General features: G+C 34.6%; 1 protein-coding gene across 3 annotated transcripts in view; it reads left to right on the forward strand.

The window, feature by feature from the left end:
* The window catches only part of Hydr2 (abhydrolase domain-containing protein 2), a 54,602-nt gene that overhangs the window by 15,445 nt on the left and 14,204 nt on the right, over nt 1-24,953 (forward strand). For 2 of the 3 annotated variants that reach the window (XR_011333209.1, XM_069831595.1), the window contains exons 3-6: nt 7,932-8,099; nt 17,854-18,040; nt 19,701-19,895; nt 19,978-20,132. Coding sequence is in view for 2 of the 3 variants with exons in the window: in XM_069831595.1 (XP_069687696.1) it covers nt 7,932-8,099; nt 17,854-18,040; nt 19,701-19,895; nt 19,978-20,132 (705 nt within the window). In the remaining variant the exon portion in view is untranslated. The remainder of the gene's footprint in view (nt 1-7,931; nt 8,100-17,853; nt 18,041-19,700; nt 19,896-19,977; nt 20,133-24,953) is intronic. The other variant, XM_069831608.1, reaches the window with a different exon arrangement.

Below are 24,953 nucleotides of genomic sequence, written 5' to 3' on the forward strand. Positions count from 1 at the left end.
AAATCACGTGACAGTTATTTACGTAACAAACCCCTTTTCTTTAATTTTTTTTTAAACAGTTGTATAATATTACACAGGCTTCCAATTTCAATACAGAAAATATTTTCAGGAGAGAGCTTAACAGCCCAGCCACTAGCCTTTACAAAGGAGCCAGCAGAAACAAGTGGGAGAAACCAGGATGCGACATAAGCACTTGGTTGGACAGTACTGAGTTTTTTATATTATGGAAATGTATATCTCTAGATAATGAGTATACGGTACCATGACTGTTGAACGATTTGAAGAAAATGTGTTTAAAAATAAATGTTGTCCATGAGTACATTATTAAATGTATTTTTTAATACTGTAATAATAATAAGTTTAAGGAAGGGTCAGATAGTGTATTATTTAGGAAATTCTAACATTTTGTTTTATGAAATTGTCTGTTTCTGCCTCCAATGAAAGTTTTCAATCCTACTTTTAGTACAGTACTGGTAACTTAAATATTACATAGGCCCAGACAAAATGTTGTTGTCATGAAAAAAGTGAGACGTATGAACTAAATCGCTTGAAAAACATTATTGCATAACTTTTAACCAAATAGAACACAGGAAAAAAAATAAATAAATAAATAAAAATGTCAGGTCCAGTCCTGGAACAATACATTTTTCTCAAACTTTGTAGCACAAGTACATGCTGAAAATAAGAAGTAAAATATATGGTTACATAAAATGAGAATATACGCCTAGTGTAATTAAATGCATCAATATGTTTAGAAATTTGACTTGATATTTCTTCTTAAATATCTATCCTATGCATAAAGCAAAATTATTAATATCTTGTTCTTTTTTAAATTCCATCTTTGATTGCTTCTTCAGCTTAGAACTTTGCTGTCTGTACTGTAGAAATTACTGCTCAGCTTCCAAAGTTCTGTGTTCTAAGAAATGCACTGCTCTGTATAATGCATGTATACAAATGTAAATATGTAATATTTGTCTTTAATATTTGATTAATAGACCTTGGTAATTATACCAAAGTTGAAGTTCTTGAGTTTCTTGACTGTGTCACAGATTATTTTTGACATAAGTTTTCATTCTAATTATTTTTTCAAAGGTAACAGACTGGATAACTGGAATATGATACCTAGCAGAAGTATTGGGACTATATCACCATAACGGTATTCAGAAAGTCTTATGCACTGGTTGCTGTAGGTGTAACATCGCTTGAGCATGAACCTAACTAACAATGAAAGGCACGAGACAAACTTTGTACTTTCAGTGATAACTATATTTTTATTTTTCCTTTCAGTTTTGTGTGTGTGTGTGTGTGTGTGTTTTTTTTAAGAGCAAACCATTTCGTACAAGCGGAGAAAATATATAACAATAATAATGATAGTTTGTGAGTGAAATAATGTGTATACGACTCAAGAGAAAGTCGGTTTGCTTTCAATACAGATACTGTAGATCAGAGGCGGGCAAAATGTAAGAAGCAATTAATTCAGCCTGCATGACAACAAAATGATAAGGTGGGGAGAACAAGAAATACATTACTGATATCTACAGTTGGATAGGGGATAGCCTGACTTCACATGATCATAGAGTTTGTTTTGTGTTGCAACACACATTCTGCCTGCCTGTGCTGTAAACACCCTGAGAGATTTCAAATTCGTTACCATATCCTTAGAAAATTAGATATCAATTCAGAATATTGTACAAGAAGTTACAAAACATTATTATACAAACATGTGGCATTGTCATGAAAACTTTTACTAATGAATGTTATCAGTATTATGTTCTTCTAATATAAATGTGACAGTATGAATGATGTAATATGCTTATAAAAACTGGGTGTTCGGAAAGTCACTGTGCACTTTCATTGTGAACTTTAATAGATATTTGAAAGTGATGTCCACGAGAATCAATACAGGCCTGGATCCGTTTTATTTTATTTTCAAACACTTTCACCAGTTCTTATTGTGGAATGGTCCCTGTATACGCAGTTATTGCAGCTTATAGTGCATGAAGTTTGCGTGGGTGATATCAATACACTGCACATTTTGCTGCTCCCTATGGGTAAAGTCTGGTGAGCATGGGGGCCATAGAGTTTTAAAGATAGTGCGTTCTCAGTAAAAAATTGTAGAGATCTGTCAGCTGTGTGCGCAGTGGAACTGTCTTGTTCATCTTCAAATTGTCCAATGAAATTGTGCAGAATAGAGCATTAATGTTCACTATTGATTGTTTCATTAAATGAAATATGACTGACAATGCGACGTCTGTAAATGCCAACCCAAATTGTGTGGCATGTACACTGTGAGCATTATCCAATGACCATAATTGTGTGTTCTGTGAATTGACGTAGCCAGAAAGGTGAAACAAAGCCTCTTCTGGGTAAAATATAACATCAATGACATTAACATTTTTTTGCAGTAGTTTAATTTCAATGGTCAGTTGCTTTGAGATCCTACAATACCATAACTTTGTCAGAAGAGTTTTTATTTTTTTCTGACAGCTGTATGCACTGTTGCAAAACCAATATCTATTGTGCTAATTTAATTAATGATTTTGACAGATTCTGCGTCATAGAGTCAGAAATATCCAGTAGGTATCCTCAGTCAGTTTAGGTGGCCTCACTCTGTGTGGCATCCTGTACTGAGGCTGTTTCATGGAATTTATCGATAAGTGCATGAGCTGCATTACAATGTGGAACTGGTGCCTTTGGAAATTTGTCAGAAAATTTCTGCTGCGCCAGTTCTGCATATGTATCACCTTCCCTAAACACATATTTGACAATAAAAACATGTTCTTCTTGGGAAAGAACCATGCCATTTACTTGATAGGAAGCATCAACTGCGGCAATTATTGATGAAATGTATGGTTGTCAACTGGTAAAGTTGAACAGTCAACATAATTTTATTCAGGAATTAACGAATTGTTAACAACTGCAAAAAAGAGAGAGAGAGGGAAGTTTTTCTGATTTGTTCTTAAAGTGTACGGTGATTTTCAGAACTCTCTTAATCATGTACAGTACACTATAGATTTAGGTGAAGGTAAAGCCATAAAGGTATCCCTGTATATACCATGAAGGTGCTTTGGAGTCCATGGAGGTTGAGCTCTATGCTTTCTTGACCTCAGCACTAGAATGAGATGGTGTGGTATATGTACTCTTTCTGAAGGTGGAATATAAACAAGCAAGTGCCATTAGCAATGATAGTAACTTTTTTATGACTACTTACGTCATTCGTCATTTAGACTTCTCAGATCTGTACCACCTACTTGAAATAGTAACAAGGTAAAAAAAAAAAACTGTTCTTAGATATGAAGAGTCATCTAATTAAAATAATTTTGTAAGCATGAAACGTCATCTCATAAGTGACTACACAAATATTTTCATAAAATTAAAAAAATTAATAAATTTCACAATTTAGGATCGACTGTTTAATAAGCATAAAAAGTCGCAGTTCATCGAAATTATAAAAACAGTACTGTATATTGTCAAAAAAAAAAAAAGAGATGTTATTGTAAGTAGAGTATTCTTAAGGCCTGCTTCCACATAATGGAATCGAAACGAAACGTCTGCTGCCACTCACATCTAGTGGAATTGAATCAAACCGAACCAAATTGTGTTGCTGTTTAAAATAGAGCACATCACAGCTTTAGCACAGTTATGTAGAGAGGCGGGAAAAGAATAAATATCGAAAACAAGAAAAGAAAATACTGGAACTGTGATATTATAAGTAGATTACACATGGAGAATTTTTCACTGTATTTCATTATAGAGATGTGAAACAAAATTTCCTTCTCTAGTGCTTCTTTGATTGTAAATTTTTACCTGATTTTTTCGTTAATTTACTTATTTCTTGTGATGGGCAGAATCGAATAATCTGTTCTCGAATAATATTAAGAATCAAATAATTTATTCAGATAAAAGTTCTCGAATATTTTTATCATTTGAATAATGATTTGATAACTCACCAGTAGGTTCTTGCTTCTCGGTTCTCTTATCCAACATCCAGCATGACAGCAGTAATGATAGCAGTGACCTGTGACAGCAGTGTATTGCACAAGCATAGGAGTTTATATTTTTTTTTATTATTCTAATCACGTGCTGTAGCTATCTGCAACTTCCGATAAAGATGTTGATTCCTGCATTCCATAATTAAACTAGAGAAAGAATGAGGAGAGAGAGAGAGAGCATCTGGAGCAAGTCTTTATTGCACATAACTATCATGTTTGTAAATAACGTTAGCCTAATGTATTCGATTGATGAGCATTTGGTATTCTCGAGAACTTCCTTCTGTACTGTTTCTTTCTGCTTTTATTCTTCACTTCTCGCAGCATCTACCATCTGAGCTAAGTATTTGAATACTTCGAAATTTTCTCGGGCTTCCAGCCAGGTCATAAGTTGGTGATCCACCGACGTTTCGAGGATGTTCATCTTCCTCATCTTCAGGGTTAACCTTCATTTAACCCTGAAGATGAGGAAGATGAACATCCTCGAAACGTCGGTGGATCACCAACTTATGACCTGGCTGGAAGCCCGAGAAAATTTCGAATTATCACGTTGCCAGGAAAGCTTCAGTAGTTATTTGAATACTTGTTCGCGATTCGAGATATACCTCGAGAACTTACAAGAATCTAATAATTCGTATTTTTTTTATTCGAATACTCCTCCCATCACTATTTATTTCACTTCAAGCATTATCACGGTATTAATTATTACAGCAGTAATTTTGTATTTTATCATGAAATGGCGGATAATTCTGAACAAAATGTATTAATTTTTCTTCGTTCATATTATTGTAATTTTCTGTATACTGTACATACTGTTTCAGCAATATCTTTCAATAAACAAATTACACTGTCAAAAATGGATATAGCCAGGACCTCCTATGTAGGAGGTTCAGGTATGACTCATTGAATTCATTCGGTTTGGTTCAGTTTGATTTGACGCAGTGCTTTCTGCAGTCTTCCATTTAAATACATTGTGAAGACAAATTCTGTTTGATTAGATTTTGTCAAGTGGGAGTGGGCATTTACACATAATAGACAATTTGAAATAATTAGCGTATAGGTCACTCGTGTGTGTTGTGTTCAAATTAACAGGAATGAAATGGGATTAAAATTAAATTTGAATATTTGCAATTTAATGTTTTAATCAGGCCACAATTGTATGGCACCAGTATGCTGTGCATTGTGTATGCTTTCGTTTTAACTTTCCTGATTACAAGATTTTTATTGCTTTTCTTCATTGATGCGTGTAAAGGAAGTAAATATGTGTATTAACAGCATGGTTTAGAATTAGTGAATATATCAAATTGTGTATATAAAGAAATCAGGACAGAATATGGAATGCCATTGCCGAAACCTTTAAATCTATTCTTCAAATGAATATGTTTTTAATATTAACAATATTCAATAGTAGACAACTTAACTTTCCAACATGAATAACTAGTTGAGAATTCTTAAATTTTGATGTTTCAGAATTACTAGGGTTGATTCATAAGTTATGGCAACTATTTTTTTCTGCCGAAAATGCTCCAACACAGAAAATTATGCTTGAGCTATCAGTTTATTTTCTAGATTGAAAGATTGTAGGCTTTGTAGAACCTCACAGATTCCATTAGGTGTTCGATCTTTAACCTTTTCAAAAGGGAGAAATTTTTCAATAAGTTTACAACCTTTAATGTACCGTGAAATAATAACAAATTGACTTTTGCAAGTTATGTCAGTTGTTTCATCAAGCTGCACAGCAGCAAAATGAGCAGCATTAATGTATTTTTTTTAACATATACTTCATACATACAATCTAATAATTAATTTTGTATGGTATGTGAGGTTAAAAACTGAAGCATTGTTCAAGTGTTGATCTAATACATATCGAAACTGCCAAGTAAAGACAAGTCTAAGAAATTACCTTCATTTATTGATTCCTGACAGATTGTGATTCCTCAGTGATAATTCATGAGTTCTACACAATGTTAAACACTCTCTGTCACTCTGCCAGGTATATGAGTATGTCTGTTTTTGTGACCTGTTTATTATGTATTACAAAAAGTTATCTTTTTCCTGCACAAATATACAATGTGTCCCTAAATGATTATCAGAGTTTCGAAGTTATTTAATTTCACTTATTTGCGGTATATAAAAACAAACCTTACATGAGATTAAAGAGGAACTCTCCGAGTTTTCACACTGTACGTTATAAGTGTTCAATGTGAGCATTGTTCGTCACACGGCACACATCTGGCCAATAGTCGAATTCATTCCAAACTTTGGTCAGCATGTGATAGACTCAATAACAGCAACAAGCCTTCTTCTCAAATCTGGCAGGTTGACAGGTAGCGGTGGTACATACACATGGTCCTTCACATACCCCCATAGAAAGAAATCATATGGTGTGTGATTGGGAGACTGTGGAGGTCATCAGGAGAAAACCATGTTATTCAGACTGGCACGTCCTATCCATCATTGGGGAACAACATCGTTCAACCAATCCCGCACATTATGGAGAAAATGAGGAGGAGCACCATCTTATTGTCAAATGAAGTCTTGAGGTTCGAACTCATTGAGCTGAGGGAAAAGATAATTCTGCAGCATATTCAGGTATGAAATACCTGACACTGTTTTTTCATTGAAAAAGAATGGCCTGTAGACTTTTCGTTGGAACAGGGCACAGAAGACATTGAACTTTGAGGAATCCCTTTCATGTTGCACTACAGCACGTGGATTCTCCGTCTCCCAGATACGCATATTATGTCTATTCACCTTGCCATTGAGATGTAAACTTGCTTCATTGCTAAACATAAAATGACTAAACTGATCGTCATAATTTTCTGGTACATGTTGCTTTTCATGCAAAAATTGGTACGTGCCACTAGGTCGGTAGCCTTAGGAATTGCAGTAACTGCAAATGGTAAGGCTACATATGCAGCCGCTTTTGTAGCACTCTCCACATTGTCGTACGAGGCATTCCTAGTTCACGGCTGGTATACCGCACAGATTTCTGAGGACTAGGTATGAAAGCTGCTCTGACATTCTTGACTCTTTCGTTTGACACTCATGGACATGCTGAACTCTTCCCTTTACAGATACATCCAGTTGTTTCAAACTGCCTATACCATCGACGAATGTTGTTGTTGGACAAAGGATCAATTCTAAATTGGCGTCGGAAAGCTCGCTGCACAGTAACAACAGAACTGAACTTCGCAAACTGCAATACACAAAATGACTTATACATGGTAGTCACCATTTTATAAATTTAACGCTGTAATGCAGTAAAGATGATAAACAAAAATGCTGCGCTCAGGATATGAAATATTCACAGTTCTTCTTTCATTACACGAAAGAAACACACATCCACTTTCGTTTGCAAAGATATACCAACCACCTAAAACTCCGATAATCGTTTAGGGATATGGTGTATGTAAAGTCGTTAGGTTGATATGCTCCTAACCATTTAACTTGAAGTTTTCTTTAAGTTTTAATGAAGAAAATGGAGTTTTTAACAGTAAATTTTGTTCAGTTTACGCTTTCATCACTTAACACATACCAGACACAAAATTACATGCACATATGTTCGTGTCTGATTAAACTGCAAAGCATTCTGGACCTGGCCAGCCTGGCTTCACAATCTCCCGTCAGCATGCAGCAGTGATCTTCTCTAAAGTGCTAAAGTCACTCAAGTTGTAGGGCCAGCAGATTACGGACCCCTATCTCATACTTTGTAATTTGTATGCTCTCTGAAGTTTTTATCGACAGTTGTTGCTTTATATGCCTCTTATTAACTTAAACATATGAGTGCAGTGAACTGTCTTAAGCAAGAAGTATATATTTTCAAATTTAAGGGAATATTGATGGGGCAGACCATTGTGCCCCTAAGGTCTGGCCACCACTGATGTTTTCCTTTGTATAAATTATCATTTATGTACTTATATTGTAATTTGGTTGCTGCAGATGACTTCACGTTGGCCATTTGTCCTGGAATTGGTAACACATCTGAAAGTGTGTATATTCGTACATTTGTCCATTATGCCCAGTGCCATGGTTACCGCTGTGCAGTACTGAATCATGTTGGTGCTCTAGCTAGTGTAAAGGTTACAGCTCCTAGGATATTCACATATGGTAAGTTACAGGAAATATTGCTATAGTATAATATATAAGTACCATAGAATAAAAACAGTCTAATAATATAATCATTCATTCGCATTATATAGTTTGCTTACCTTAGTTTGCTGATTTCAATTATATTTATGTAGGCCTATATTATATTTTATTCTAAGAGTTTGTATAATTCTTTATTGTGTCTTTTCCTCCAAAATCCATTTTGGAGAACCAACGCACATATTGTGTGTAAAATTTTTCTTTCAGATATTTCTAATCTTCTTTCGTCATTCTTTGTTACGATACAAGTATCTGATTCATGAAGGAAGTCTTTCAATTCAAATTAGGCTCTATTTGCAGCTATCATCAATTAGCAAATTCTTTGAACATGTTATTGTTACTAGCGACCAGAGATTCCAGACATTATGTAAAGTTATCAACTTTTTCGAACATGTAATTTTCTGTTTTTAAGTTATCCATAAGCTATAGTTCTTACCATTGATTGTAGTCATACATTTAGTGTTTTATTGATTTACGACTAATTCCATTTCTTTTTCTGTGCTTTATAATGTAATATAACATAATTAGAGCTGTCGATTTAATTAATTAATCACACTAATTAATTTTTAAATCTAATTAACTGATCAAATGTATTTTAATCTATTAATGCAATTAAAATTTTAACTGATTAAAATTATTGTGGGGTGAAGGAAACAAATCTGTCTTGTGAAGTCTGTGTAACACAAAATCCGTATATAATTTGGTACAGTAAACTCTAAAGGCTTGACCACACCTTGTCTCTCATATGCTGTGGGATCAAGACATTACTGGATGTTCTTCTAATATTACGGTACTAAGATGTAACCATAACAAAGAACAAATCGTTTATAGGAATAGTTCAAATTTACGTTCATTGGGCTTGTTTAAATGTACTGGTATTGAAAACAATAATTATTGCAATAATCCACTAATGAATTAATAATGTAATATATTTTAAGAAATTATGTGTGTGTGCGTGCACACACTTTAGATAGGGCAATGACTCCTTTTAATAACTTGAAGATATATTGAAAGACCTAGAACTACATTTTTAATCCATTGACATAAAAACTATAGAAAGTTGTAGACCTTAAACAGTGATAATTTCCTGTGTTTATTTTGCATCTCCAAGGCAACACGTCAATCAATATAGTACTGTATGTTGCCTAGCAGCACACGATTATCAACAAACCAGAATATTGATGTATTGAAGTCTATAGGTATACACATACAACTAATGAACTTTAGAGCTGAAGGCTTATGCCAGAAAGAACTTGCATAATATTTTTTATCATTTTAAAATACGGTACTCGGTAAAAATGAACGAAGTTGTAACAGTCCTACTCATGTGGAGCAATGTGCAATCCCACTGCTTGACCCTAGAAATACCAACAGGGAGGGGGAGAAGTACTTTGTGGCCACTTTCTTAAAAAATTATATTTTAAATATGTTGTAATTGACATATTAAAAATATTGTGTGTATGTATCTAATGCACACTTCACTTGCATGATTCGGTTTCCGCATATTACGGACAGATGAGAGGACTGTGACCATTTTCAAGTGGTAGCCTACACCACTTTGATGGGCCACGCTATGCATGGTGTGTATCTGTGGAGAATATTAAAAATATGAAAATAATGTATTGCCAGTTATGAATCCTTCTGTGTTATTGTGTTATTATTTAATTGTTTTCACTGGTACTTTTATTAAAATACGAAAATCTTTCAAGATTGCCAAAAAATACCCCCCCCTCCCCCCAGTAACTGATGTAACCTATGTTACGTCTAGAGTTTCAAGTTATTTCAACTTATTTTAAGCATGATAGCGAACTCATTGACCACTTATTGTTATGCTTGTATGTTACTATTCATGTAATGCACCAACAATGGATATATTTTATTTTATTTTTTTTAGCTTCTACCATACCAACATTGAGAATGTTTAGTCTTTCTATTTTTGTTACATCTGATTAGTCTGATGAAGTGCTGTGATATTTCTGTATCCTATTTGTTTCCTGCCTATTTCTACGAATTGTTTAATGAAATTTCGGCCAGTATCGGATCAGTGCCCATCTTGCTTCATGATGAATTTGGGTAGTTACAGTAGGTATCTAAATAAAGTTCTGCAAGACGGCTGAAGAATAATAATTTAACTACACATTACTTCTGTATTTGTTGGATGATTTTTCACCTCTGCTGAGGCATGTGAACTTGAGATCTGTAGTTGACTAATAGGCTTTGGCCCTTTGAGTTGTTGTGTACATTATTATTATTATTATTATTATTATTATTATTATTATTATTATTATTATTATTATTATTATATCATCAGTTTTAAATACCAATTTTCGGAACTAGAAAAACAATACGAGAAATGACTATAATATATGTATAGCTGTTTTGTATAAATTTATACAAAATTATACATATCATCGCTGCACCTCTAAAATCCGCTATGTGTATTTAAACAGATTTTTCAAAAGAAAGAAAAAAACATAACTTTTAATTTCCTTGATTTTTAAAACTACTTTCGGTATAATTTCTATCATTACATGAAAAATGATGAAAATATACCGAAAGTAACTTTGAAAATCAAGGGAATTAAAAGTGATAATGTTTTTTTCTTTCTCCTTAGAAATCTGTTTAACCTTTAGAAGCCGGAAAACTTATACCACTATTGCACGCAAATTTCTAACTCTTAAGCAAGAGTTCGTATACCTGCATAATCGAGTAAATTCGTGTTGGGTTCATTAGCCGAGTGGTTTAAGGCAAACAAGATAGGTATGTCCGGCCAGGATATCGTGCCTAAGATCGCAGGTTCGCGTCCCGGCCACTGCCACTGCAGTCAATTCAGCCTGTGGTAAAGAATGGGGAGGGCCATGTAAAACAATCGGTGTAATGGTACGCATGGAAGCTGACAGGGTTTCAGTGACTGCAGTTGAAATGATTTTGCTCCTTATTTAAGAAAAAAACATTACAAAAAAATGTGTTTCAATTATTTTAAGCAAGTGCAATGGCCTTAATGCTATATAAAATTAAATAATATCAACGTATTTTATATATAATATACAATTTATAACATATATCACCATATGACCATAATACTAGTTTTTCACTATAGTGGTAGCTCGGCTCTTAAAGGTTGAATGCACATAGCAGATCTTTGAGGCGCAGCAACAATATATCTATTTATGGCAAACATTTTATTTGATACGGAGGAGGGCCCCAAAGGCTAACACTGCAACCTCTACTGAACTTGTGCTTTACTGCTTCTGTACTGGCATTGATTTTTGAAGTCCAGTCAGTCACTCTTTTATAGATATGGTGACTCACCTGTGTGGTGCTATCTTTCGATTCAGCCCGTACGTCTTCAGCTCCTGTGGTGTTCCACTAGAATGCCCTTCCACCCCCCCCCCCCACCCACATAAATATAATACGTCTTCTCAGACTGATGCCATCTGTATGCCAGCCACAATGCTACACCATTCCAAGCAGTTTTTGATAATACTATTGAAATAATGATGATGGTAGTGGCAATGGTGAATATTGAAATGGAGTGTGATGATGGAATGATGGAGATAAATGGAGAACTCCGAATAAATCCCTCAGGAACCTTAATTTTATCCAGCATCAATACGATTCTGCCGTCGTCGGGATTCGAACCCAAGTCCGCAGACGTCATAAATCAGTACTCTGCGAACTGAGCTACCAAGACAGCAACCAAATATCGTACTTTTGGGATTCTTTGTGTGTCTTTAAAATTGCAGTTCAAGAAAATTAGCTATAAACGTAATATCATACATCTTGATTACACACTTTTAAAACTTTGTATCACTTCAGAATATAGTACATTATAATAACGATTTTCTAGTGTTAATATGAAAAACTAAATGTTATTATTACCTAGTTGACTAATTTCGACTTTCGTTTCAGTTATCCTCAGTAGCTCGTCCTTGCTTCTTCCGGTTTCTTCAGTTGTTTTGCTGAGGGTTCTTTGACTCCACACTACCAAAAATAATCACAGAAATCTGAATAAACAAGGACCTCACAAGTTCTGAGGATGTCTGAAACAAAAGTCGAAACTAGCCAACTAGATTTATATACCACTAGTTTTTCATATTAACACTAAAAAAAAGTCGTTATTATAATTAACTATAGTATATTCTTAAGTAATATCATTTGCAACATGATATATTGCAACTAAATTGTTACGAAAAGCATAAAACTTATAATTATAAAGTATGTATCACATTCGTGATGGTCACAGATGTGACTCAGGAGTTGGTCTGCTCATTCAAATCTGTGTTCAGGCGTTGTTGAGAATCTTGTTTGGTTGATTATCTGGTTAAAGTTTTCCCGACACTTTTTCCAACAGCAATTCGAATGTTAGGTAATGTATGGTGAATCCTCAGTCTCATTTTGAAAAAATGCCGTCTTGCCAATTGCACTAATGCTAGGTAACATCGCAGTTGATATAGCATCGTTAAATAACTGATTTAAAAATCTTCAACACTCATTTTACAAATTATTATATTATCATTGTTGAAACTCAGGGGTGGCACCAGGAGGAGTTGAGGGTGGGCTTGTGCACCCCTTCTGGAATCCTCGCATCACCTTCAGCACTCCGAAATAACCTTGGCTTGACTTGGCTTTACAAGGGCTGAACCCAGGACGGGTCCATACACTTAGGCACACTTTGGCCCTTTGTGCGTCCTTATATGCGATGATTGTCCAAGTCAGACAGGTGGCCTGAGTGGCATTTGTGAATTCGAAGGTGGCAGGTGTGCCATCCTGCTTCAGCCCCTGATAGAGCCAGGTCCCGTTTCGCAGACGAGTAGCCTGATAAGCCCCAAGCCCTTCCTGTCGTCGTTGGCTGACAGGTTGGTCATATTGCCTCAGCCCCTGATAGAGCCAGATCACGTTCGCATAAGAGTAGCTCAAGGAACTGAACGAAATTATCACTTGAAAAGCACAGAGGCGACTGAATTGGTAGTATTGATACAACACTGTCAAGAATGGTCTATTTACGATTGTTGCAACAATGTACTGAACTGCAAAAACTGTGTGTGTTTGTGTGTGTGTCTCTCTCTCCCCCTCTCTCTCCCCTCCCCCTCCCCCTCCCTCCCTCCCCCTCTCTCCCTCCCCTCCCCTCTCCCTCCCTCCCTCCCTCTCTATCTCCGTCTCTCCTTCTCTTTCTCCCCCCCTCTCTCTCTCTTTTTACGTGATTCGGGTTCCGCATATTGCGGATAAATGGCAGGACAGTGACCCATTTTTCTAGTTGCACACCACTTCAGCAGGCCACGGTATACATAATGTGTATCAATAAAACTGCAGTCTACAAAATGTACGATAATCTTAAATCATTATTATCGCATTATTGCTTTGCAACAACGTACAATACACAGCTTATCTATCGTTTAATTGTTAGAAGTTGCACTTTATTCTTTAGAGTGGTCTTAGATGAGAACTACAAAAATCAACATATCACATTTTTAACGAAACATTTTAAATAGGTCTAATGGAATAAAATATTCATTGTGGTAAAGTGAAGTAAATTTTTGATTAGATAGGTTCATTCTTCCTGAAAATGAAAAATAATCTCTAATAAGCATCTTTGAAATATTGGTCCCTGGTAGGAAACGTTATATTTTAGGCTTCAATCACTTGAGATCTCTGAATCTAAAAGTGTTTAAGAATTCGATAATCATTTCACGAAGAGTGATGTTGAATATTCGTGAATTGGCATTACCTTGTGACATTGTGACAGTGTTTCAGTTAGAATTCGACAGTCTATCTTAAAAGTGTTCCTCAAAAGAGAATACAATCTTGAAAAGAGGTGTTTTCAGGCGGATTGGTACAAATCTTATGCTGGGCTGGAATATAATGTAGTGAAAGATGCTGCTTATTGTTTTGTCTACTGATTCAGGAACATAAAAGAATAAGGTACATTTTCGTTTTAAATATTATTTATATGTGTAAGTGTGTTGTAATTTTCTAAACAACCATTGTGAAATTTCGACCTTAAATATATTTTATAGTATCCAACTTACCACCACCAATCTCAATTCTCGCAACCTTCTACCTGATGCAAGAAGAGTTAGACGACAACTAAGAGAACAAGAAATAGTTTGTGGAACTAACTTCCTCATAAAGACGTCACACTGTATGGGGAATTTTACACCAGCAAGCAAGTGGATTCGTAATCATAAGGGCTTATCGTACTTTGAATGGACAGAAGCAATTAGAATGACAGCAGGTGTGTCTGCAGTGCATTCCCTGACAGTATCCTCTGTAGGCGTTGTCACAGAGAGCACAAAACTCTTACTTATGTCTTGGGTGCCTGTCCATATGGGAGATACTGCACAATAGTAGGCACCATCGCATTCGGGACAAGATGGCTCAAGCTCTGAGGGATTATGGCCACAAATGGCAGTACTTGGTGTTTAAACCAAACTCCAAATCCGGAGTAATCCTGGACCCTACAGTCCGGTTTGAGTCTCATAGTGGCCAGCCAGAAGAGGTCAATTTTGAGGAAAAAGCTATATATTACCCCACAATCGATTATTACAAACTAAAATACAGTCGAGACAATTTGAAGTGACAGGAAACCATTCCAAAATTTTTTTTATAGTTTCTGGACTTGAATGGGATTAGATAATGATTGGTCATTATCGCTATTAAGGGATCTCTTTCAATTTTGAGAAATCATCTGTATGGATTTAACAAATGTGTTTTATTTAAGATTGAAGATTGTGATATGTATAATTTAAAAATTGTAAACATATTATTTTAGTTTGTAAAGAAACATTTTACATTTCACTAAATTTAATTGTTTTATAACACTTTGTCCTTATGGCAACCCTTTAATAAAGGAAGATTGTAGAAAGCTACTTTATATAGTACCCGTACCCCAACTGTGAAATCCTGGCACCGTCACTGTTGAAACTTGATTTAGTAAATTTGAACAATATTTGCATATACAGTATAACAGGCAAGGCTATAATTCAGGCGACTGCGTTTTTTGCACTCACCTGCTGTTACTGTGTCATTCTCTGAGGCAGCAACATTTGAATGATTTATTTAGGTTAGTTTAAGTTGTTAGGCCTGTATTTAGGTTAGTTTAAGTTGTTAGGCCTTTTTGCTCAGATTAGTTTTAATTGTATTACGACAGCTTTGGTTTGCTTACATTAGTTTCACTTTCTTTAGGTTTTGGTTTGTTTGGGTTAATTTTGATTTGTTTATTCTAGTTTTGATTTTATTAGGTTGGAATGGAATGGAATTTCGGGAGGGGGGCACTACGACCCAGCACTGCGACCTTTCAAGATCTATTCCGTTAACCCTCAAGCTAAGTGCATATCCAGATTTCGAGCAGGCAACTCCCCCCGACCCTAGACCAACCCCCTCTATGCATCACCAGCTGGCATTCAGGCAATGCTATGGAATCATAATGAAATGGAGAAATGTTGACAGAATGATGTAGATGCCTAATATGGGGAAACGGGAGAACCCCGAGAAAAACCCAACTACGACCTTGTCCACCACAAGCGTCACTACAGATTTTTCATTGAAAAATCCCAGGCTTGACAGAGATTGAACCTGAACTGCCTGCATGATAGGCTGAAAGTCTGACCAGTGAGCCACTGCAAGGACATTTTATTAGGTTAGTTTCAGTTTATTTCTTGCCACTTTATGCTAGGTTTGATTCTCTCACATAAGTTTTTATTTCTTTAGTCTAGTTTTAATGTATTCGGATTAGTTTTTGTTTCCTTAGATTATACTACTAGTCATTTTGGGTAGCTTTGGTTATCTTAAATAGTTTCAATTTATATAAATTATTTATGGTTTGGTTTGCTGATTTAGTGATTTTAGGTTACTTCGGGTTTGGTTAAATTTTCTAAGATTAATTTTAGTTTCTTTAGGTTAATTTTGATTTGTTGACATTAATCTAATTTTTTAGGTTAGGTTTTGTTTGGTTTATTTAGATCAGTTTTAGTTTCTTTAGATTAGTTCTAAAGTTATCTTTTGTTTGTTTAGTTAGGTTTGGTCCACTCCCATTAGTTTTAATTAGCAGCAGTTAGGTGAGGTTTGATTTGATCAGTTCGCATTTAATTATGTAACGTTATATAGTATGAAGTAAATTACGTTTACACAGTTCTTGTATAATATGACAGCAAATTCGATAAATTTATTAAGGTTTTAATAGGTTTTCTTTACTTTGAGGAAGTTATGAAGAGAACTATCGAAATGTTTACTTAGACCAGAGGTTCTCAACCTATGGTACGCTTATTATTGGTGGTACATGAACCACTGCTGGGTGGTACTTAAAGTGTGAAATAAAAATATAAATTATCATAAAATATAAACATATATACCTGTTTTCTGTGTATTTTATGGAACACACCATTAAATAAATTCAAATAGTGACTGTTTTTTAAGTAAACACGTCAAAATAAAACAATCAGTTATTGGTATTGGAGCATAGAAACGTTTATTATGATCCTGGGAGAGATACTTGACGATTTGCCATTATACATTTGATCAGTGGTACAGCTAATGCCCTAAATTAAAAATAGTGGTATGTCATTGAACAAGATTGAGAACCTCTGACTTAGACGATACAATTAAGTATTCTTGATGTATGATACAAACCAATTATCTTATTTTCTAGTATTTCATGCCCACACCTTGTGTGTTACATTTTTATTTTGGCTAGTCACACTACTTTTTGTCGTATGTTTTTTGAAATTTTGAACATTTTGAAAGCTTTGCTCTGTGAAAAAAGGATAATTACAATCGAGGAAGATATGTACATTTCTCTCGTACACCCTCATATAGCTTTTATTTTGTGTATTTTGTTAATGAAACTGATACAAATGCAAAGGACCTCTGTATACTGCAGTTTTACTACTCTTCCTTTGGCATATTTGTTACACTACATAACAGAACTGCAGACAAGTCATTGATGATCTCATAACTAATACTGGTTTCTCATTCTCTTTATTCATGCATGGTGCAATATTGCCAACTCTTAACTATCAGATTAATCAAATTCTCGTTGTTACTTCAGGGAAAACTTCACTGTCAACTTATTTTAAAAAAAAGTCACTATTATTTTGTAAAAAATATTACATAATTTAATATATTCAGTTACATAATTTAAAAAATTATAATAAAGATAAAAATATTTAAATTTGCGTACTACATGCAAAGTACTCAAGGCATGCAACTTTCCCTTATTATATAAATATGTGCACTGTAGAATTTCAGCTATTATTTTTATTTGTTACAGTTAAATTGTGCTAGTTTAAAGTTCCTCTTGTGCATATGCTGTTAAAACTAATATGCTTTTGCTTATACTGTAAATATGATATGTCGATGATGATGACAGTAGTGGTAGTAATAAATGACACATAATAATTGAGGGGCTGGGTGCAAGAAGGGCATTTTAGAGGATGTGCTCTTTTTGAGTAAAACGCTTTATTGTGATCTCTGATCTGTTATGCATATGTTCACCAAGTTATAGTTCAATACTGTGATCGTAGAGGTCAGGAATAACCAAAATGTGAAGGCATGCATAGGTAATATTATTACGGTTTGAACTTTCAACATCAATTTTCTCGAAACTTGCATTTGAGAGAAGTGCCTTTCTTGCACCCAACCCCTCAATTGTAAACCTAGACACATAATGCAATCTTTTAAGTGTAATAATATTAATACTAGAATTTCATATTCATAGGTCATACAGGAGACTTCAGTGAAATGCTATCTCATATTCTTGAGAAGCATCCAAATACCTATATTGTCTGCATCGGATTCAGCTTGGGAGGAAATCTAGTCACAAAATACATGGGTGAAGCTGACCGGTGCAGATCGCCTAATATCATTGGAGGAATATCCATATGCCAAGGCTATTGCGCCATTGAGTAAGTATTGACTTAGGCTGATTCCTTTTATTGCTGCTACTGTATGTCAGAAATGTGTGATGGATCAGGATTAGAATTATACTTAATGGAAATTTGCAAAGTACACGCTTTCTTTCAAGGGTAGTCACAAGATATTTCATAAAGAGCAGAATTAGAATATTTTTTACGATAGTAGGGTGTTTCATTAATATAAATAATATTGAGACTTGGATGTCATAACAGAAAATACAGAAACTGTATTATTTTTTTATCATTATTAGTGTTCTGTTGGAAGTGGTCTCTTTGTATGAAGTATAAATTGTGTAAAGTAAAAATAAAATTGAGATCAAACCAACTGCTTAAATATACCAAAAAATTGTTCTTAAATTTCAACAACAGAGAGAGAGAGAGATTGTGTCATTGTAATGTATGTTAGGCCTATTATTGTATATTAGACATGAATTTGTGGAATATAAAGCAGTCATGTTTTTTACTTTTTTTTGTTAAGAATGAAATATGTTACCCATAATTAAATACAGTAATTAATATTTCCCAGGCCATGAGAGTGCATTTTAATAAACAAGTATAATATTGCAGATTCTACATTAAAATTGTACATCATATGCAGGCATTGATTTTTTTATCTGTTTGTTATGGAAATGTATTTCCAGCTATTCTGTATGAAAAATTCATTTGTATTTTTGGTTTTTGGCATTTGTAGATTTTTGGGTAAAGCAATTTTTTTCCTTCATTTTCTTCATCCTCCTCCTCCCACCCTCTCTCCAATAGATTGATGCATAGATAAAGTTACCAGTTTGCATCTGATTTGTAGATTGTAAATCTTCAATACCTTAGAGGGATGGCTGGTCTTTTTCTGATTTTATTGATAATATAGCTGTTACCTCAGAGCTTTAGGCCCCACTCTTATGTATAATCTCAGTGAGAAGTGGTAGCCATCTATCATACTTTTCTGGACACTGTTGAGATTTTAGCCATTCTACCCAGACAGATGCATGGGGAGTGTGTGTCCTAACATTTTAAACCCCCAGAAATTTGTCTTCCTGTAAATTGATGAATTCTTGTTGGTTATTTGAATCATCCTTTCATATCTGACGTGATCTTTCATTCGCCACCTAGTGGATACTGTGGAAGTTACATTTTCCCCAAGAATGGTCTCGCTAAAACATAGGAATGAAAAAGTAACATAACAATGAATAGTGCACTATTTTGAATAGGATTCCATTCTCTGTACAGTCTCATATTTGTGATAAAGAAGTAATTTTTACTGTCTTATCATTTCATCTTTGCTTCATTTTGATTATCTCCCAATAACGCTGAATAATATTGTCAGTTAAAGATGATCATTAAATAAGCTAATAAAGCTCAAGTATCAGCATTTCTGACTACAAATCCAGCAAATCGATAATTCAATTCCCGCCAAGAAACTGAATGAAATCCTTTGTAATTTTCTGAAATGGTCGTCTTGTGTTATACTGACTATGTAACAAAGGAGTCCTCCCATTACTTTGTTCGTGCTGTCATAGGCTTAGGTTTGGATCTGGCCAAGTAATTCAGTTCTTAAATGCAGATGGTGACATTAAATAAATGAATAAATAAAATCAAACTAATTCCCCCAACCTAAATCTTACGTAGGATACTTACTTTTTAATACATTTTTCAGGGGTACAAAATGGCTGCTTAATTGGCAAAATTTTCGTAGATTTTACCTGTATGTGATGACAGAGAGCATGAAATCAATTATCCTTCGACATCGACATATTCTTCTTCATGACGATGTGAAACGGCGATACAACTTGAAAGAGAGGGAAATCATAGCTGCAGCCACCCTTCCCGAACTGGATGATGCCTACACAAGGTGTGTACATCACTGTGTGTATAATAGATTAAGAAAACTTCTGTAGTCTCTTCTGTGCTTAACACGATGTTTCAATGTGCAGGAAGGTGCATAACTTCAAGTCTGTGTCTGAACTCTATCAGTGGAGCAGTTGTGTCAACTATTTACAAGACATTAATACACCTATGATTTTCATCAATGCACGTGATGACCCCATAGTTCCTGAAGCTTTACTGCGACCAGTCAGACAATTTGCTTGTGAGTAGTACATGAAACCAGTACCATGTTAACATTCGCAACATAAGGTTCTTTACGAATACATAGATTAGATAATTTGTAGTAAGTATTAGAAAATATTTAAACGGTTTACTCAACTTAATGGAAAGTCTATATTTATGATTACATTGACATGAGACATGGGACCTGATTGTTTTAGAATGTTAAGGGATTTTACATCTAGGCACCAACCAACACTTCATAAACAATTCGTGAGAGGGAACAAATTTAAACCACTGAAGCAGGTTCGAAGCTTTCCATTATGTTATAGTGGAAAATACTTAGATTAAACCAGGAGAAATGATTGTTATACTTCAAGACTATTAATCAGAACTACTAATATTTCCTACGAGAGGAACTGTCTGGTAGAATGACATACATCTGGTGGAATAAGATTGTATAAACTTACAGCATTCCAGTTTTCATTTGTGCAATTACCAGATCCATCTTTCTTTACCTTAGCTTAAATTATATAAAACTTCAGAAAACATTCTAGTTATTAAAAAAAAACTACGTATGCTTTCTTAAATTTTGACATCTTCCCAGTTTGTGTACTCAAGAACATGATTCTATATAATAAATTTAATGTGTTCCTTTCTTAATAATTTTACTATAACAGGAGTTCATTTGCTAATAACGAGATACAATTATCAAATGAAGAGTATTGCGTTAATGAAGATAGCTTTATAAAGCTATATGTTTGGAAGTAAATCCCGAAAAGGAAAGTATATGATTATGTCTCGTGACCAGAATATTGTACGAAATGGAAATAGAAAAATTGGAGATTTATCCTTCGAAAAGGTGGAAAAATTCAAATATCTTGGAGCAACAGCAACAAATATAAATGACACTCGGGAGGAAATTAAACACAGAATAAATATGGGAAATGCGTGTTATTATTCGGTTGAGAAGCTTTTGTCATCTAGTCTGCTGTCAAAAAGTCTGAAAGTTAGAATTTATAAAACAGTTATATTACCGGTTGTTCTGTATGGTTGTAAAACTTGGACTCTTACTTTGAGAGAGGAACAGAGATTAAGGTGTTTGAGAATAAGGTTCTTAGGAAAATATTTGAGGTTAAGAGGGATGAAGTTACAAGAGAATGGAGAAAGTTATACAACACAGAACTTCACGCATTGTATTGTAATCCAGACGTTTGAGATGGGCAGGACATGTAGTACATATAGGCGAATCCAGAAATGCATATAGAGTGTTAGTTGGGAGGCCGGAAGGAAAAAGACCTTTGGGGAGGCCGAGACGTAGATGGGAGGATAATATTAAAATGGATTTAAGGGAGATGGGATATGATGAGAGAGAGTGGATTAATCTTGCACAGGATAGGGACCGATGGCGGGCTTATGTGAGGGCGGCAATGAATCTACGGGTTCCTTAAAAGCCATATGTAAGTAAGTAAGCTTTATAAATAATTTGTATGCTCATTTTAAGTTACTCAGATACACAATGTGTAAGCTGATGAATATCTGTGGATTAATTTTAATGTATCATGATTTATAAGAATAAAATCTAAGCTCATTTCCATAAAAACAAACACATACAGGGCTTCAACAGCTGGCATGGTGTTTTTCTTCTTGGTGGCTGGGCATGTTGCAGTCAGCCACACTTGTATGTTAACCCTACAGTGTTTTGTTTCTCAGCAGCTGGGCATGTCACAGCCAGTCGCACTTGTACGTTAACCCCACTACTTAAAATGTGTATAAAATCGTATCTTATAGAATATCCTGGAAATGTCCTGTCTTGGCTAAAACAGGCGTTGTATTGGGAAAACACGTTTTGATTGACACGATTAAATTCGGTCACTGTAATGTTTCTGATTTCATTTGTTCTACAGTATATACAATATTTAACCTCACAATAATTAAAATCCTCAATTTAAGAACAATGAACAGTAGACAAAGTGTGTTCTATTTTTAAAAAATCGGACCAATTATTATTTGTCTTGCACTAACAGCACACCAAACTCCAACATTCCAATCATGAAGAGGGATTTCTTGTACATGATGTGGATTTTCAGAACACCAATAGCGAGTGTTTTGATTGTTTACATGACCAGTCAGGTGGAATCATGCTTCGTCTGAAAAAAAAACATGAGCTGTGAGTCGACTAAACCTTCAATCTCTGATGAAAAAAACCACACATTTTGTCTACCCTTCATTAATCTTAAATTGAGCATTTTAATAAATTATTGTGAGGTTAAATATTGTATATACTGGTAGAACAAATGAAATTGGAAACATTACAGTAGCCAAACTTAATCGTGTCAATCAGAATGTGTTTTCCTGATACAATGCCTGCTTAGCCAAGGGAGAACGATATTTCCAGCATCTTCTATAAAGTACGATTTTATACATGTTTTAAATAGCAGGATATGAGTGTGGTCAGCTGCAACATGCCCATTTACCAAGAAGCAAAATACCGTGGAGTTATTGTACGAGCGTGGCTAGCTGCAACATGCCCAGCCGTCAAGAAGCAAAACACCATGCCAGTGATCAGTACTGTTGTGCCCATTTCTGACACCAATTTTTGTTATACTAATTCTGACACCAATATTTATTATACCATTGTTAAACTCTATCATATCTGACACCAGTGTTTTGTCGTGCCGCTTGCCACAACAAGGGCGGATGGCGTATCTTTGAGATAATCGCGAGTTATAATCTCTATCAAGATAACACAAACGAATCAGACACTGCGTTATACTTTATAAACTGTTCTTTCTTATGTATAGGAGGGATTCCTACTAGAATGTGATCTCAGGCTTTCGAAATAACCACAAGTGTAGAAATTCACTATTACTAAGTTTATTAATAAAAATATGAATTTACTACAAGTAAAATATTGAGTATTGAACGATTTGGAAAGTATGAAAATTTCTATTTATTCTGAAGTACCAAGATAACTAGTTAAATGAAAAGTTTAAAGAATGATCTGATGATTTTACTTACAATAGATAGTAGGGCGAACCCTAATACTGTTCCCAGTTAATGCCATATTCTGGATTTCTTCCTGGACGTCGGGAAGATTCAAGCGCTACTCCATGACCGCTGTCTTGACCAATAACTAATGACCGCATTTTCGACGTTTCATGTCCTTTTATAAATTCTCGAACCGCGTCCTTTGTGACGTAACAGAGTGACGCCATTTTACCCGCGAATCTTCTAAAAAGACGGTATTGCATTCACTAAACACCACGCTTCTGATTCTTAACCATTCTTTCAAATCGGCGTTTATGGTCGTTACTTAAAATAATATGGATTTAAGGAACTTTCACGATTGAATCTGTTTTTGACTTGACCAATGGAAATCCAGAGTTGCGGAATCCTCGCCAATTAAAATGTCTCGCGAGAGATGCTGCATAAAATATGTATCTTTCGCTATGTGTCAGCTGTTACTAAGACTAACTTCTTGCTACGAGTAAAAATGCAAACGTACGCATGCCTACCTTGTTCAAGGACTGGACTGTGCTGACGTTAACTAAACTGTCATCTGTACTCTGTCGAAACAGGAAGCGAGCTCTTTCGCATGTAAAGCATGTATGCATGTATTAATAATACGATTTCGTTACTTTAAAATAAAGTGAAAATATATTGCTTATGGTTATAACAAAGTTATGATTGCTTATCATAATCCCTGGGCACAACAGTACATATAATAGAAGCCTTGTACTATTATTAGTGTAGAAGATAAATTTTCGCTCGAAGTGATGTAGTATTTTAACATATGCATATGAAAGTTACAGACCTCAGCAAACCCCTATAAATCAATTCAGTCTCAAATTTATTTTACTGATCTTTAGTTGTGTAAAATAACAGATTACAGAGAATACTCAAAACCATATTCAGTTTTACTGAAATATTCATACCATAAAAATCTTCACATATTAACAGTGAGAACTGTAATATTTTTTTAATGAAATTTTAATACATTTAGAATACTCGAATGTCCTTAGTTGTAATTTTATAGTTCATTTAATTTCATTGTAATGATTTCCCTGCATTTAATTGTAAGAAACTGACAAAAAAGATTACATCTAATAGAATTTACTCTTCCCTCCTCCCTCAAAAAATGTCTCAAACATTAAGTACACAAAAAGCATTAGTACTTTGCAGTTTTCTTTTGGTAAGAAGGCGAATCTTTGCAGTTTTCTTTTGGTAAGAAGGCGAATATACTTACCTACATTTAAGTTGGATATTTCGGAAGAACTAGTAGTGAGTCAGTATGCCACAAGCAATTTGTCATACAAGAAATGGGGTTACACTTCAAAAAAACTGTTTTTGAATCTAAAGAACTGGTCAAGTTATAAGATTTTTACTTTCTCATTATACAAGGAGAAAGTATTCTGATACTGTAAAAAATTATTTTAAGTTTTTCACACGAAAACACGTTTCCAACAGTCCTTATACCGAGAAAATGGTCTCATGATTTTCATCTGTTTGTATACAGCTTTTCTTTTGTACTATTTGATGATCTACTAGCAGTTCATATTGGTATCTACATTCGGAAGGTATGCTTAAGAAATATAATAATTTTTATTCAAAAACAGCTGTACTTGATTAACTCGAGTTTGCTCAAATTATTTTAGTCTTAATTTTTCCTTAAACAAGAGTGTAAAAACATTGTGAGCTTTTTATTTTCATTACCATCAGCAATCAGGGTTAAGTCTGTCCAGTCTGTTCTAGTTTTATGAAGGTGTACTTACATTAATCCAACAACTTGTTGATTAATCTATATTTTGGCTACAGGGTTATATTCTGCAGTGTTATGGCAGAAGCTGATATGTACAATTCT

This window comes from Periplaneta americana, chromosome 1, assembly GCF_040183065.1.
Source record: "Periplaneta americana isolate PAMFEO1 chromosome 1, P.americana_PAMFEO1_priV1, whole genome shotgun sequence".
Lineage (NCBI taxonomy): Eukaryota > Metazoa > Arthropoda > Insecta > Blattodea > Blattidae > Periplaneta > Periplaneta americana.